General features: G+C 40.7%; 1 protein-coding gene across 1 annotated transcript in view; it reads right to left on the bottom strand.

Moving 5' to 3' along the window:
* AHRR (aryl hydrocarbon receptor repressor) overlaps positions 1-16,679 on the bottom strand; it is an 83,352-nt gene that overhangs the window by 22,521 nt on the left and 44,152 nt on the right. The window contains exon 4 of the mRNA XM_049830458.1: positions 6,285-6,385. Within this exon, the coding sequence (XP_049686415.1) occupies positions 6,285-6,385 (101 nt within the window). The remainder of the gene's footprint in view (positions 1-6,284; positions 6,386-16,679) is intronic.

Below are 16,679 nucleotides of genomic sequence, written 5' to 3'. Positions count from 1 at the left end.
AGGGAAGCCAACTTTTCTGATGCCAGTGCAAACCGGAGAGGGTGCTAACTGTCTCTCCTCGCTGCACACCTGGGCTGGCTGCCTGCTCCCCCTGCTCTATCGTGTTAAACATAAGGTGCTTGTCCTGATTTTCTGATCTGCTCACAGCTTTCTCCCCCCCTCAATTATAATCTGTCATTTCATGCTGGAGAAGCTCAGTACTAGCTCTCTTCAGTCCAACGTTACCCTTACCCATATGCAAGATCTGAAAACCAGCACTTAGAGGTGTTTCCCATTTTGCTAAAAGGCTCCACATAAGCCTCTGCAGGGGTACCTGATTTTTCTCCTTCAAATCCCTCCTTAAAACTCTTGCAAAATTCCCAGCAAAGGTCAAGCTGCTCATTTCATACACTATGAGTACTGGTAATAGTGGTTACCATTTTGTTCATTATTTCCACGCACTGTGTTGCCCATCAAAATGCATCTTTCATCACTTGTCTCGTATTTAGGCTGCAAATCTGAAGGGAGGGGATCATATCTTTTTGGTTTGCTGTGACGCCCTGTCAAGCTGGAGGGTGCCACTGCCTGTATTTCAGAAACCTCAGCGCTGTGGCAGCATCATGATCGTAACTGTCGTAACAGTAGCACTAAGGACTGGAGGAGAGAGCAAATGGTATTTAGAGGTCACAGGCTTTTCTGTCCAGATTTGTTTCAGAAGAAAAAAAAAGAAGAAAGGAATAAGCGAGAACATTAGTTATTTGTTTAAAGGGCAACAGAAAGGATATTTTTTGCACAAAGTTGTGGCCATGCCAAATTTCAAGTCTGGATTTTAGAAATATGCCTATTTACAAAGAAAAAAAAAGGGACCAGGGCCTCTGAAATGTTCCTTTGTGTTTTGCCTGCGCCTGGCAAGAAGAAAGTGAATGTACGCATGTGATAAAATGGCAAGTTACTCCTGACCCCATTTATGGCTTTTTTTTTTTCATGGATAAATTCTCTGTAAGTCATCCCAAGTGACTAATGTCAGCTTAAATCATGTCATCTGAATTACTGGGAGAAGGTTCATGTTTGAAAACAAAGGAAAGCAAAAGGGTTGTTTGGGTAACTTAAAAGTTGTATTAACTGGAAAAGAAAATGGACTGAGACTATGGGCTTTTTATGAGAACTTCCTATTTTGACGGCCCCATTTTAAACCAGTAGATTAAAAGGTGAAGCACTGTATCATCATCTAACAGGATTTACTTTAGAAGGACTGTGCTAAAAGAGTCAGCACTCTTGGAAGCCTAAAAGGAATTCAAGACCAGAATAAATCAAAAAGTCTCTCTCTACCAGTTTCTGATTTCTGAAGTCCGTGCCTTGGTCATAGCCCCGTATAACAACCATGCACTTTTGTCTGACTCCCAATTTTCCTTCTCAAGTTTAAATTAAAAAATAACAGGAAGAGTAAAATCTCTTGCTCTCAGACTGAAATTCAAACTGCAGTACCTTTTTCAAGAGCACGGTTTTATCAAGTACTGATTACATAAATCAGAGTGGAAGGAGGAAGTGGAATTACACTAACAAGTTTAAAAAAATTACAGGAAACCAAGTGGGAAAAGGGTTTCCTATGTTATTTCCTTATGCAGAGTGAAGAACAGCACCAATAGGATGTTTTCTAATGTATCATTTTCCAACTCCCTTGGATGAAACTTGAACTCTAGTTCAAGCTGTTAGTACAGGCCACCTGGAAATACCTTTCAGTGCCAAAATGTGCACATACACCTCTCTATTCAAAGTAACTCCCAGAAAGCTTATTATTTGCAGCCACTTGTAAGGTAATTACATAATGTTAAATAATATGCCTCAAGCTTGCATTGTATCAAATCCTGAATCCTTTACTTAGATAAAAAGTCTGACTTTCATTGTTTTTTTAAGAAGACTTGGGCTCTATCTGGTATTAAAGCTAATGAAAAAAAGCCTCACTGACTTCAGTGGGAACTACCAAGCAAGAACCTAAATTTCCTACTCACAATAGTGCTCAAACCTGTGATATGGAATAAAGAAATAATCTATCAAGGACTTGTCTGTGTGATAAAGTGCCTGGTCTGTGTGATAAAGTGCCTACACCTGGTTATGCTACCAATTTGCACCAATAGTCAATTCTAACCACTAATGCTGCTCGTTCAGTAGCTAGATACCTGAATTGCCTCACTAGTCATGTTACTTACAACTCAAATCAGCAAAATTCATCTGCTAAGTGGTAGAGCAAAAGCATGCCTACAAAACATGGAAGCTCAGTTTGAAAAATCCAACTTTAGATTATTAGGTAGTTAATGCAATGAAGCTAAGATCATTGTTACCAGTGGAGGAATTATAAGGGCCGCACCACCCAAAACTAGCTTTCACTGTTTTTCTCTACTTCTGAAGATAGACATGATTTCGAAGAAGTTATTTCTTTCTCTTTTTTTATAATAAAAGATCATATGTCTGTGATTTTAAGATTTTGTTTTTAAGATGCCAGGCATCTGACAGTCTTTGTCTAAAAATTTAAATAGGCAAGTGGTAACCCTGTCCAGATCCCTCTGTAGAGCATTCCTACCCTTGAGCAGATCAATACTCCTGCCCAAGTTGGTGTTGACTGCAGACTTACTGACGGTGTACTCGATCCCCTCATCCAGATCATTGATAAAGATATTAAACAGAATGTAGAGTGTCACTGAATAAGAAATACCAGGATAGTATGATGACTGGCATCTTTGGTGCAGCCATGAAGAAAAACATGAGACAAAACCACAGGAATGTGATTCTTGTGCCCTGAAACCTTAAGAGTAGAGGACTTGTGTGGAAATCTGTCTGTGAACTGGACAAAAGAGTGGCTTGAAACACCCTGAAAACGACATGGACCTTCCCTGAAAGAGTGTGAGCTGCTGGTGAGCACAGAAATGACAAAACAGGCCAGGTCTGGCCTTTATCAGTATTCATCAGCAAGATGGGGCATGACAGAACCAGGCAGTCTTATTCCATTAACATCTGTTTGGGAGCTGCCTGGATCACCCAGATTTCTTTTTAATTTTTGTGACATTTTGGATATAAAACACTATTTTCACACCTCAAAATAATTATGTCCAGTACATCTGGAGACAGAGATACCATAAATCCTATGCTACAGCCTACAACAGTGGAATAGAAGACCAACAGACATAACAAAGAAGGAAAGAAAGTCCATCAAGACATCTTCTTCAGCAGCAAGTGTTAAGGCAGAAATTTGAACATCCGTGATTCTTCCATAACAAGCAGAGAAACTGCAGGAGCAACTGTGAGGCGGTCAACAGAGTCCAAGTGACAATTTTAGCAGGGTGCTGCTTAGTCTATGGATGATGATTACACAAGAAGCAGTGTCAGTGGTGATGATGGGGCCACTGTCTGACTGCACGTCATTGAGAAAACAAGTCCAGATTGGGCCTCCCTCTTGACAATGGACATTTAATTCTTCCAGTAGGGTAGTATAACACGTGAAAAGTACACATGCATTTGGGATGAGGAATTACCTGCACAACAGTGTTGACTCTGAAGTCTGGACTTGAGACTCTGAGTGCCGCATAGCTGGGGGGAAGAGTAGGAGGTGGCTAACAGCCATGAGATGATTACTGTAATCAAGGCTATTGCCTAGATACCCACCAGTGATTCATTCTTATTTTTACAAGTCACCATTTTATTGTGTTTCTCCACCCCATCACCCCATAAATTCTATCTGGATTTATTGACTGCCAATACAATTTCTTTTCCCACTTTTCTGGTTACGGGTTTGGCCCAGCATTCCTTAAGTATGCAGTAACAGGCTTCAGAAACTGAATGTGGCCTTTTTGTGCCAGAAAGCATGTGGCACAAGGGTTGCAATACCACCTGTCTTGGAAAATATTTTGAAAGTGCAAAGTTAAAAGTCATTACAGCAGTCAAACTGTTGGAGTCTGAAGTCTCCAAGGAGAGCAAAGATCATAAGAATGGGATATACTCAAAAAGACCATTCATAAAATTTATCTTCGGTTCTTAAAGCTTTGTCTGTCTTCCCTCCAAAGGGAAACAAAGATGGCAAGAAAAGACTCTTATCCAGAAGAAGTGATCTTAAAACACTGGAAAAAATTATTTACTTAGATACCTGCTGTGCTCCACTAAAAAGTCTTTGATAAACTGGTATCATTGTTTATTCTGTTATTGCTGATGAAAGCTATTTGATTATAGCTGTAAAAAATCTCTATAAAATCTTAAATAAAAAACACATGTTGTGGCAGAGGCCTTTAGAAATAAAAATCACTTTAAACATACTTTGAAAACAGCCTAATTCTATTGTTTTGTTTCAAGCTGAAAGGGGAAGCACTGCATTGTTCCAAGACTTGAAAGTCACAGATACATTATTTACCAGTAATTAGGGTTCTTGTTTTTCCATATTTCTGTCTACACATAGAGCACAGTGATCATACCCACTAGGAAAAAAGAAATGCAATTATCCCTGGTTTTCCATTAACTTTGCACTCAGTGATAGTATTATTCACACATATTTTGGTGATTCAGATTATTCTGATTTGTATTATATAAAGCATCTAGGAGAGGTTGCACAGTGCAAGGTGGTGTCACAAGAAAGGAAGTGGCTTTTGATGGCTGAAAAATATCTTTTGAGAGCCATTAAAGTGGCCAGATTCACAAGTCAACATACAAAGCACAGCAATCACCAGCAAGACTGTTTTCTTCTCCTTGGAAGGAATCACAAATGTGACTATTTAGTTAAAACCCCACAGTCCCTAATAACCAACATGGTGAATTTGGTTGAACAACAAAAAAAACCACTTTTCTTCACATGCCATGGCCACTGAATGAGCATCTGAGCCAAACTCAGTCCCCAGGGAACATTCCTGGCAAGCCCTAAGGAAAATTCACTCTCTTATTCTAGGTCAGACATGCCCATAAATGAAGCCTGGTGAATACATTCATATTAACATGGACTTAATAATCCAGTTAATGAACCACATTAAGTATGATCCAGGATAAAATATCTCCCATATAATCAAAAGGCATGGGACTCCTATATACCCTGAAGTAAGCAGACCATTAGCATACTCAGTAATATTAGTGTCTTGTAACCTACCTGCAATTACATTATCGGTGTTGTGTCCATGTGCTAGTAGCGGTAGAGCTACTGTTTGAAGATCCTTAATGATTATAGCTTGTGGGCATGTAATATACACCCAACAAAACATAGACTAAAGATAGGAGAGCCTCATTAAAAATTATATACTTGCCATATTTATCACTTATTGTATGCCCTGTACTCCCTACGCATTGAGAACGGAAATGATTGCAAATAATACCTGATAGCCAAACATCTCATTTTGGCGCTAGCCCTAACTAATCAGATGCCTCTGTGTTACTTGCTTTGAAACACAAAATTAAAATCTTCTGAAGTATTAAGTGGAAGGAAAGCGGGGTGACAGTTTCCATTCTATAGACTTGAACGACTTATGATACTGGATCCCATGATAAAATGACTATTTTCTTTAACAGTATACAGCATTTATTTGCACGACACTACTATTTAATTTATATTTACTTGTATCTCAGAGCTGTCATTAAAACACAATTTTTATACCATTAATATTATCCTATCCAAAAGAACTATGCATATGTAGTCTTAATCACATAGGAATTTCCAAAGGACCTCAGTGTATAAAAGGTATTATTACATCATGTGTTTGAAACGCAGATGTATCAGGGATGGACTGCTGTGCTCTAGCTGGTTCAGTAGTTTACAGCAGTATTAATTCTTCCTGCAGATTAATGGATCCAATTCTCAGTATGGCCCCTTTATGCTGCTCTGCCAATATAAAGTCATCCAAAAGGGGATAAAAATGCATAGAACAAATAACTCCTGCACACACAGCTTCCCACAGAGCACAGAGTTGAGGAAGAAATATCCCAAAATAATCTCAACTTAATCAGAAATCAAGCAAGCTCAGGTTGGCACCCTCAGAATATGGGCCAAGTAAAATAAACCTCTGCTATCACTCCAGTGAAAAAGAACTGTGAACAGGCCCACTGGAGTTCACTGCTAATTTTGAGGATGTAGGGGTGCAAGGTACAATTGCCCAAACAGAGACTGACCCGGACTATCACGGCTGCCAGCTTTGGTCTTGCAAGAAGCGCTCACAAGTGTGATTCTTGAACAACTTACACCCAGACTGACCATTTGTTCGAAGTTGCCACAAAGCATTAACATGAATATATCATCAAACTGAGTAAATCAGAGCCAGAAAAGACAGCATTTTTTCACTCACTTCTAGCAGAAGTCCTCCCTCTTGTACAGCAGTCTTGCTAGATATATTGTCTTCTTTTATCGTTTGGCCAACTTGCTTCTTAAAGTGCTTTTCTTGAATGGCTGTTGGAAAGAGTTATTATCAATTTAGAAATCATAATGATTAGGGCCGCTAGACTAAAATTCTTATTTAGGCACTTAACATGCATTGATTTAATTGGGAGTTACTGTCTTTGTGGTCTGGATGTCTGTTACTGACAACTTTCTTTTGCTGTGAGGGAGATAGATACATATTTGGCAGTCCAGATGTTTTTTATATGAAATATCTATCACATTTTTTATTGAACATATTTTTTCCATTAGTATACTCTACATAAAGCAACAACCAAAAGCCACAGGAAAGAAACAAAAGAAAGTTAGCAAGTTGTTTTGTTTATAAAAATATGTATTATGACAATATAAAGAAATGCCTATATAGCTCAGAAGACAAGGGACTGAAATAAGTTTCTTATTTTCAGTTCTGACCTTCTTGGCATCAGATTATTTTCTGTCTCACTTTACCCTATTCCTTTCTATGAGTCTGAGCCTGACTGTAAAATTCAAGGGAACGTTTTTAAACTGTTTCATTTTTAAATAGAGGTTTAAAGTTTGTTTTTAGCAGGTCATTTACTACATGAAATTTATTAAAATCTCTCACTATAGCTTAAAATTGTATGTATTTTTCCTAACAATAATGAAAAACTTCATGGGAGTCAAAACTGGTAAGTGCTCTTCCCACACATGGGTTTTCATTGCCTGGTCTGAAATATCTTTAAATACTCAGATTAAAGTCTTCGTATCCATATATCCCACAGAAAAATCCCTGAAATCCAATCCAGTTTCTGGGCATAATGAAAGAATTTCTGAGAAGGCTGACATCACTTGATACATTGGGCTTCTGCATCATCTAGGGAGTATGACAGGAACCTGTCTTTATCATTTGGTCAGTAAAAATTAAGGAGTCAGCTTCACTCCTACTGCCCCATTCCAGAGATGGTGTCATACAAATATCCCGGCAGCAAACAGATTCAGTTTTCTGTTTGCTCTCCTTGCCACAGAGAGAATGAGAGAGGAGAGCATACCAGTGAGATTAGCTGGGACATTTGATACACGTTGTCCCTTCCAGCTAAAGGAGACCTGGACCAGCCACAGCCAGAGATTGTTAATAATCCAAAAACGGAAGGGTTGAGACGGACGGAAATGGTTTATACCAAATCAGAATAAGAAGAGGAGACAGCCAGCAGCTGTCTGATGCTCCTGAGCTTGTTGCTAAAAGTCATGACAACGGGATTTAAATTTTTAGTAAGATACCAAATGAAGAAAAAGGTCTACATTTTTAAATGTCTTGAATAATTGTTGCAAATGACCGAGGATATGATCTAAACGGAGTCACTTCCTTTCCAAAGAGCTGCACAAGAGCCCGTTGTCAATTTAACAGCCTAGTGAGGGACTGTTGCAAGATACATCAGCATTTTACAACAGATGATGGCAACACAGAACCACACTGACTGAATATTCGTGATGTTTTTTAGCTTACATTGTAAATATTTGCTGCCAGTGATAATGTCGGTCATTACCCCAAAGCAATCATCTCAAATGTATAATTAGATGTAATAAATCCCTCCCCTGGGCATGGGAAAACACATCAGGAAAATCCCAAGCTGCCTGAAACAGATCCCTACCCATGTTTTCCAGCCAAAACTATTTTGTGATTTCAGACTTGTAAGCTAGGGTGCTATGAAAGGCATATACAGATTCTTCAATCTGCATTTTCATTTTGGTATACCTTTTGAACTAATTGGAAAAGGTTGCTTTTTTTCCCCCCTGATCAGCCAAGCCTTCTGCTACGCCTGTCCATAAGAACAGACATGTGGACACTCGTGACAACAATTTTTAAAACCCCAGCCCTTATTCCAATGGCCTCTTCCAGAGTTTTCCCCCTCAGAAAAGTTGTTTTTGTAATTACTGACACCATGGTTTGCAGTCTTTGTGCAGGTTAAAGGACAGACAGGGAGGGGTGAGAGGAAACGAAGGTTTATTTTTTTGATGCGCTCTTTTGGCATTATGAAAATTCCATCAGTTCGAACTTCATCGTTAGTGGAAACTATTATTTTACCCGACTGAGCAGGCCAGAGCTCCCTGCCTGTTTGTTAGCCTTCAGGCTCACACAAACACAGCAGCAGAAGCACAAGAGATGTTTGTTCCACAGCTCGCCTGGCTACTATAAATTCCATCTCCAAATGGAAAGTATTTTAATGTTATTTTGCCGGCTAGAGTTACCCATATGTTAGGCCACACACATCCATTTCATAACATAACCTACTCCCTGGCCTGGACTGCAAGGAGACCCATTGCACCATCAAAAATGAATGACACCGCTCGCGCCAAGAAGCAAGAGCTCCTCAGAGACAGGGACATTTGTTCCCCGCACCTGAAGCAGCAGAGCCATCGCTCACTGTTCACTCTTGTTCTGCCTCCCTGTGCTGGAAATACTCGATTAATCCACCCAGGGCTTGGCTGGTACCGCAGTGACAGCTCAGAAGAGATACTACTGCTAGCGATAGCACGTCACCTGCAGAAAGCAGAGCAAGAGAGGCAGAAAACCACGTAGATCCCCAAAATGAATGAGGAGGAGGAAAAGCAAGACCTGACAGGTTGAGGAGGGAAAATTGCAAGATGTTATCTGACTAGGAAGAAAAACAGGGAAAAGAAAACAAAGCAGCCTAACAATATGCCTGTCACCACCAAGAATGAAGAGGGAGAACTGAAGATAAGTAAGAGTATTGGTTATGACGGATGGCTTGATAGCAAAGGCCCTGATGCCGAGGCAGCTGTGATCAAGCTTAGACATTACATAAAATGGTGGCCCTCTGGAGCAACGGTGAAGCCTCCGATGACAAAAACAAATGAAAGATGGGAGAATGCTGGAGTACTGTCTCTAGTAGGCAGGGAGGAGCAAACTGTGGAAAGACAAAAAATAACAAACAGCAAAGGATGACTCAGTGACCTGAGGGGAAAACTGGCTGCTGGAGTTCCCATATATCAAGAATGGGGCAAGAAAAAAACTGATATTGCAGACAGTCTGATGAATGCTGCTGGCTGTAAAAAAAATGGAAAGTTTTAGCTTTATGGAGCCTTGGACTGCTTTCTGTGGGAGAGGCAACTCTTTAGACTAGATCGTCAGCAATTCAGCATCGAGCGCTCACCTATTAGGTTCAAAACTGGCAAACTGAAGAGATGGGAAGCAGGAACAGCAGAGACCTTTTTCTGAGCACAACTTATCTAGCCTGCACTTCCAGAACACGAAATAAAACAGAAGATGGAGCTGTTCTGCCAAAGAAGATGAATGAGCATATTGATACCATAGGGTGATAAATACAAGATATACGTGTACCAGGGCTGACAGTTTTGCAAGGTCAAGCGATCCAGCGAGCATGGTGCAATCCCAGGCAACACTAAAGGCCCACAAGTTTGGAAACGCTGGGTCCTACAGAAGGACAACACTGTGGAAATACACAGGGCAGGGGAGGAAGGAGGCTAGGAGGAGGAAGAGGAGGGAGAAAAAATGAAGAAAAATGGCCAATGTGATTTCCTGAAAGAAAGGTCAAAGCTCTGAGAACATTGTTCCAATGTCTGATCTGAAAGCATTGAAAGGACTGGAAACCAAAAAATAATGTAGAGTTAGAAATGACAGTTAATTAATGGAGAAAAAAGTCCACAAAAGGGATGATAAGTTTGGCTGAAGGAGTATGGGACTGTCTCAGACAGTGCTGCTGAGCCTTTCACAGCTGCACTGTCTCTCACCAGAACACTGTAAAAAACTGAGATCTCTTTTGAGCCTCCAGCTCTGATACGAGCATCACTATCTGCGTTTGCAAACCCCTTGGCTTTAAAACCAAATCTGGAATATTATAAAGAAGAGAAAAGCTGCCTGACACTTTAAAGTCTATAGAAGCATTTTGAAACCAGCCGTTCCCTTTCCCCCAGAAATAACAGAACATTTATTCATTTCAGAATACTCTTTAGTTCAGAGGGATGGAAATTTCAGGACTCTCATAAAACCATACTTTTTAAACCGATGGGATTACATTCTCCACAGTGTTTCTGCACCTCTCCCCGCACAAGCACAACCTTCTTTCTTCAGAAAATAATTAGCAAAATTACCTGCCAAGCTAAGCTCTGTAACAAACTGAAGTGTGGTCAAACTGTACCCCAGCCACCCCACGGGCCTTGCACTGCTGAGGCTACCTGCATCAAGCAACAGCACAGGCGAGAAATGAGCAGTGAAGGGATGCTGGTTTTTATCTGATTCGTTTGAGGTGTAAGAAGGGGACAGTACTGTCTTCTTCAGATTCAGTATGATGCAGGCGTATCAGTTTCAAGCCTTTTTACAGGGAGTACCTGTGAGACCATTTCTCTCCAGTGAGAGCCAGGGGATAAATTGTTTCTTAAAATGGGCAGATGAAAATACCCAAATCTAGCTTGCAGGTTCAGAGAGACTGCTTTATGCATACAAGTCTTACTTTTGGTAACTGTTACTTGAAAGGAAGTGAAAACAGGGTCTTTCTTCCTGGATCTTCTAGCTGCAGGAAGAATCAGCTATGAGTGTTACCCTGAATGCTAAGAAAACAAAACAAAACAAAACAACTAGGAAACACTTGGTATGAGCAATTCTGCTTAACGAACATACAGCCATGAACTGAAATGGTCTGTTTCCTCTTGCTGCATTACAGAGAACACCGAGTGACACTAAGGACAGGGGTCATTAGATGTACACTAAAATTAAACAACATACAGCATAAAGAACAGCTATTATACATTGCCAAACAGTATCAAAGGGATGTTTGCACTCTGACATGCCACAACATACAGGTTGCTTCGGGAAAGAAATCGGCACCAAAATGCAGCCTCTGAATAAAAGATGTGTGGTGCTCAGTCCTGTTGCGGAGGCTACCAGAACGCCAGATGAAATTATGCTAGCAATAATGCAAAGTTTTTCTTCCCAACTTAGCGGTTTTCTCAGTCTGCTTCTTCTTAAGAGATGCTTTGAAATCTGACTGCCCTTTGAAGTTTCTCGAGTACAGTATGACATTTATTTAAGGTACAAACCGAACTGTTTGCTTTCCAGATCCCGTCCCCTCTGCCTTTCAGAACCACTTTTCCCCTTTTCCCAGTGAGCCTCATCCATTTTCCCCCCGCGCTCGAGAGGGGCATCAAAGAGATGCCACCGCCGGGTAGCCCTCCTCTCCCCGCCGCCCTTGCCCGGAGCTAGTGGGACCACCTCGCTCCCCTGAGACCCCATCCCGTGCCCCCCTCCCCGGTCCAGAGGAGCCCTTTTGAAGGGGGGGTGAGGGGGAGGAGAAGTCCCTGCTGCGGAGGAGGCAGACTGCTGACTAACCCCAGCCCTGCTGTCACGCAAACCTCGCCGCCTGTCAATCTCCCGGCGGCTCTGACAGGGGCCTGGCGCCCGTTCAAACCCTTGCGTGCGAGCAGACGAGCCGCATTACCCTATGAAGTATTTCATAATAACAACAGCTGTTAAATATTGATGACTCCTGGCAAGCGCTGAATGCTTTTCGAGAAGGTTAAGCCTTCGTGTAATGGAACCTAATTCCTCATTATATACTGTATCAGATATCTGGAAGTTGCCTAAAAAAAGCAAAGGGGCTTAAAGGAAAGGATCGGAAAATAACTCTTGTGCAGCAGGGAGAGGGGAGAAAACCCACAGTGCGAGAGGTGAGGAGTGTTTCCCCAAAGTCAAATCCTTCTGCAAACAGTAAAAAATGCTGCTGGAGAGATCATCAGAACGGTTGGTTTCGCTATATTCCACTGGACACTTCTGTGTTTTTAGAAATTATTGCAGATGAGATAAACTTTCTAAAACAGTGATCCGGCTGCCACTGCTGTCTATCTGTGTAAGAGTGCACATGGAAATTATTTCTACAGAAGAACAGAAAAGAGGGAGAAAGCTCTCATTCCTATAGCTTTTCTACATCAGCCCTGAGAGATCTGGCTCATTAGAAGATTTGGTGGTGATCAGACAAGATATTAAGGATGAGGTCTCAGAGAGGGTTTCCAGCAAGTGAGAAAGGGAGAAGGGTGAGCTTCTTGCCTTGGGCAAGTCCTGATACACTGTCCTCCAGCTCCCAGAATAATTCCCCCCCCCTTCCTCACACTGCCCTCTAAAATCCATCAGTCCTGTCTTCTCCCTCTTGACCTAACTGTTGAGCAAGGTTGCGTCAGGAAGGGAATCAGTTCAGGGTAGGAGGTCACGATGGACAGACTGAGTCTTTGGGATGGAGCTGGCTTGATGCCAGGGCAGGCAGCACGGGGGAGTCCAGCAAAAAATGCAGCGTCGGAGTCAGGGTGCGGGTGAAAGAGAAGAAAGGCAAACTGAGGATTTCTTGGGGTGGCAGCAAAATCAGGGTATTTTTTTTCTTGCATGTGAGAAAGAGGTCTGTGTGCCTTTAGGCGATACAATTTAGATGAGGCAAGCTGAGAAGCTGAAAGCAATTACCTGCTCATGTTCAGTTGTGCTGTGGTACAAGGAGTTCTGTGAAGCTTTAGGAAAGTATTTTACCTGTGGAGAACCCAGGCCTATTCACTGAGTTGGGATAGGGAATCACAGAAACTTAGGAAGTTGTAGGTTGGAAGGGACCTTTGAAGGTCAACTGGTCTACCCCACCCTGATCAAAACAGAGCTAACTTTAGTTAGGCAGGTTGCTCAGGGTTTTTGTCGAGTAACTCCAGTAATGGACATTTCACATTCCCTCCAGGAAAACTTTCATTGTTTAGTTACAAACAGGATTAATTTTTTAAGGTAAGAGCTGCTTATGGATTTAGGTGAATGTGCATTAGGATAAGTTCTGGATGAACACTTCCCATTTCCACAATTCTTGGCCTGTAAAATGTGTAGAATAATTTAAGAAATGCTGAGAATGGTTAAGTGGTTGTCATGAAAAGTGTGTGTATAGGGAGAATGTGTGAATTAAGTTATTTGCTATTCCTATAATGTTTTTTTGATATTTTATTCTACCTGTCTCACACAACTGACTCACAAGAAGCCACACTTGTATGTCTCGTTTTTATGTAGTCTGGGACGGTAACATCTCCCTTATCCCATAACTTCTGAGGGATCACAGATCCAAAGGAAAGCTATGCCTCCGTGTGAAGATGAATTGTGTGCTAACTATACAAGCAACAGACTCAAAAGAACTTGTCTAGAAAGCACATTTCCTCTCTGCAGCTTGCTGTTGCAACCTTTCTCTCTTCATATGACTCCACAGATGTTGTCCCCAACACACAGCCCCACATTGCACGTGGGCAAAGAAGATAATTTAGGGATCTGTTTGCATCACTGTGAGTACATATCTGAGTTATCAGTTGGTCTAGTAGACTATATTGGCTATAAGACTGCCAAACACATACAGTCCTCCTAAATCATCCCAACATATAAAACTTATTCCAAGTAATTGTCTTCCATTTCATCTTCATAATTCCATTTGATTACTTATTACTTTAAATATGATGATTTGATGATGGAAACCTACTGATTTACAGGTTCAGTGCTGGGGCCCTAATTTTATCCCTGTATTATTCCATTCTTAGTTTAATTAAGTTGTAATACATTAGCTTGCCTGAGTATGTATTTGCTTGCACACCCTTTTGAATAAATCCATAAAAGGTAAATAGAAATGGGTTATTCTGTCAAACTACAAAACGGATCACAAACCTGGGTTATCAGCAGCCTCGAGTAAGAAATCTGCAAACCACTTAGTCTACTTTCAAATCAGTAGCCAGATCCCTCATAAAAATTAAGATTCTTCCAACAATTTCTTGTCCCTTAAGTCATGAGCTTGTAAATTACATGTCCGTTAATCAGAATCAAGATCTACAGCATAAGTTTAGTGTAGAAAAAAAATAAATTTAAAAGAACTATTCTGTATTTAGAAAGTTTGCTTAACTTTGCTTAGTTCCAGAGTTAAGGACCTCAGAATATACAATCAATGTATTTTTATGTTTGTTTTACTCTAGTTTCCATTTTTCCACTGTACTACACTCTGCAACACTGCACGTTAAGCCAATGTAGAGGGATTCAAACTTCACGAAACTAATCCACATGAGCCTTAAGTGTACTGCAGTGTGTTCTGACCTGCCACATCCTGATTGCTAGAGTGGGATCTTAGCAAATCCCACCGATCATGATATACATACATATTCAGAGGAATAGCATGGCAGGACACACTGATTCTAGGATCTATGGAGCAGATGGCCTATCAAAACAACTTGCAGACTTTCCAGTTCTTCCAAGTGTCCTTCATTATAGCTTGTTGGCTGAATAGCTGTTCATCTTTTCCCTTGTTCAGGTATTTTAAAGAATCTGTACAGGGAAAAATAAAATTTAGGTTCTCTATATCCTCTGAATTCCCAGCACTTTGTCTCTCTATGGTCCAAGAATGTACTCCTCTTTTGATATGGCTCATATTATTTCCTTGTCCCAAGGCCATTTTTTTCACTGGTTTGATTCTCCTGATGAACATAATACAACAATGGATGTTGGAGTCCACAGCAGAGGCAGCTGCCCTTTGAGGAGAGGCTAAAATAGCTGTGGCGGTTTACTGAGGAGAAAAGGATGAGGGGAGATGTAATAGAAGCTTACAAAATTGTAAAGGTAATGGATAAACTGAATGCAGAACTGCTGGTCACCCAACCCCACAATATGAGGACAGTGAAGTGCTCAATGACATCAGTACAAGAATGCTTTAAAGCAGATAAAAGAAAGCGATTTTGGAGATGAGAATACCAGACTAGATGGACCGCTAGTGTGACACAGTAGTGTATTTCTTATGTTGTTACATTCTCACTGCAATGCCACGACCTTGTCCACGAAATGTGTTGCAGACAGAAAACAAACAACAGATGAACAAGAGCAGCATCTGTGACGCGAAACAAAGTATATCACAGAAGCGACAATAAGAAAAATCAGAACCTTATGAGAAAGCCTGTGTGTGACTAAATTTAAGCATATGATGAAAGACCAGCTTGTGACTAATCATTGCATCCAAACAAAAAAAAAAAGTTTCTTTTATGATAAACAGCCTATTGAAATAAATTTGAGTCTAAAATATTTTTCAGAACAGTAAGTAATGACACCAAAATCCGTTTTTACTCAAAAGACAACTAAGAGAAAAGCTATGCGTGTTCTTAAGTAAGCAACTACACTCTACTGGAATCTTCCCCACTTTAAAGAAGGAGACTGTAAGAATTGCATCCCACAGAAGAAATGCAGTGAGGTCCTGATAACAGATTTATCTTGAAAATATCAGAATATTTTTAGTCTTTATTGGCTGCAGAAGATGTGCACCATTTTATCCTCTTCAATTTAGATCTACAGTTTAGAACAGTTAGTAAATCAATCCCTGAAGAATAAAATCAAATCAAAGACCAAGCGTGAAAAGAAATGCAACTATGAAGGTGTACAAGAAAACATCTCTCCCCCTTCCTAATTAAATCAACCTGACAATCACTGACTTATGTGAGATTTGCATGATATTTGCTTGCCTTTTTGGATTTGACAACCTCTTTTCCAGGCCTGTGTTTCAAACAGACTGTCTCCTGAGCTTCCACTCCTCAATTTCTACAGCTTTTATAACATTCTTGTCCCTTTATAATTTCATTTGCACCACTCTGCATGGAAAGACACAGGCTACATTCATACCTGCTATCTCCAAGAGGGAATTTAAGTTAGTATCTCTTAGAAGAGAGTTGAAGGAGTATGTGTCAGTAGGCCAGTATATCACCCAAGAGACTGTTTAAAAATAGCCAAAGCACACGATCTGGAGAGGATAAAGGAAACCTTTAAGATGAAATAAACATTGCATCTAAAATATTCACGCTGAGACCTTAGTGCACAGGATGTGCATATATTACCCAGAAAACCAAATCTGGTTTCGTCGTTTCAGAGTTAGAAATATCATAACAGCAATTCCTTAATATCTGCTTTATGTAGCAGCCATACTGTATCTGATATTAAAGGCAAAGACACAGCCACGTTTGCTTTCCAATGTACTTTAAATAAGCAAACACACTTGGCAGGGTGAACGCAAGAGTCTTCACCTTTGAGTCAGATGGATACCACAGCACACTGCTGCACAACCACCGATAAAAACACACACACCACTCAATATGGCACTCTCTTTCTAAGGCAGAGCCGCTTTGTTTTGGTCTTCTCTGCTGTCTGTGGAGACTGCCATGATGAGGTTGACTGTATGAAGAGCTGCCTTGAGACCTTTGGCTTTTCTACTTCAGGAAGTAAAAGAACATGCTGAGAGAAGACACAGGCAAAGGAAACATCAGGAACAGTATCTAAAAGTTTTTT

This window comes from Accipiter gentilis, chromosome 27 (genome assembly GCF_929443795.1).
Source record: "Accipiter gentilis chromosome 27, bAccGen1.1, whole genome shotgun sequence".
In the NCBI taxonomy this organism is placed as follows: Eukaryota; Metazoa; Chordata; class Aves; order Accipitriformes; family Accipitridae; genus Astur; species Astur gentilis.
Note: the sequence above shows the minus strand (reverse complement) of the source record. Positions and strands in the feature narration are given on the sequence as shown.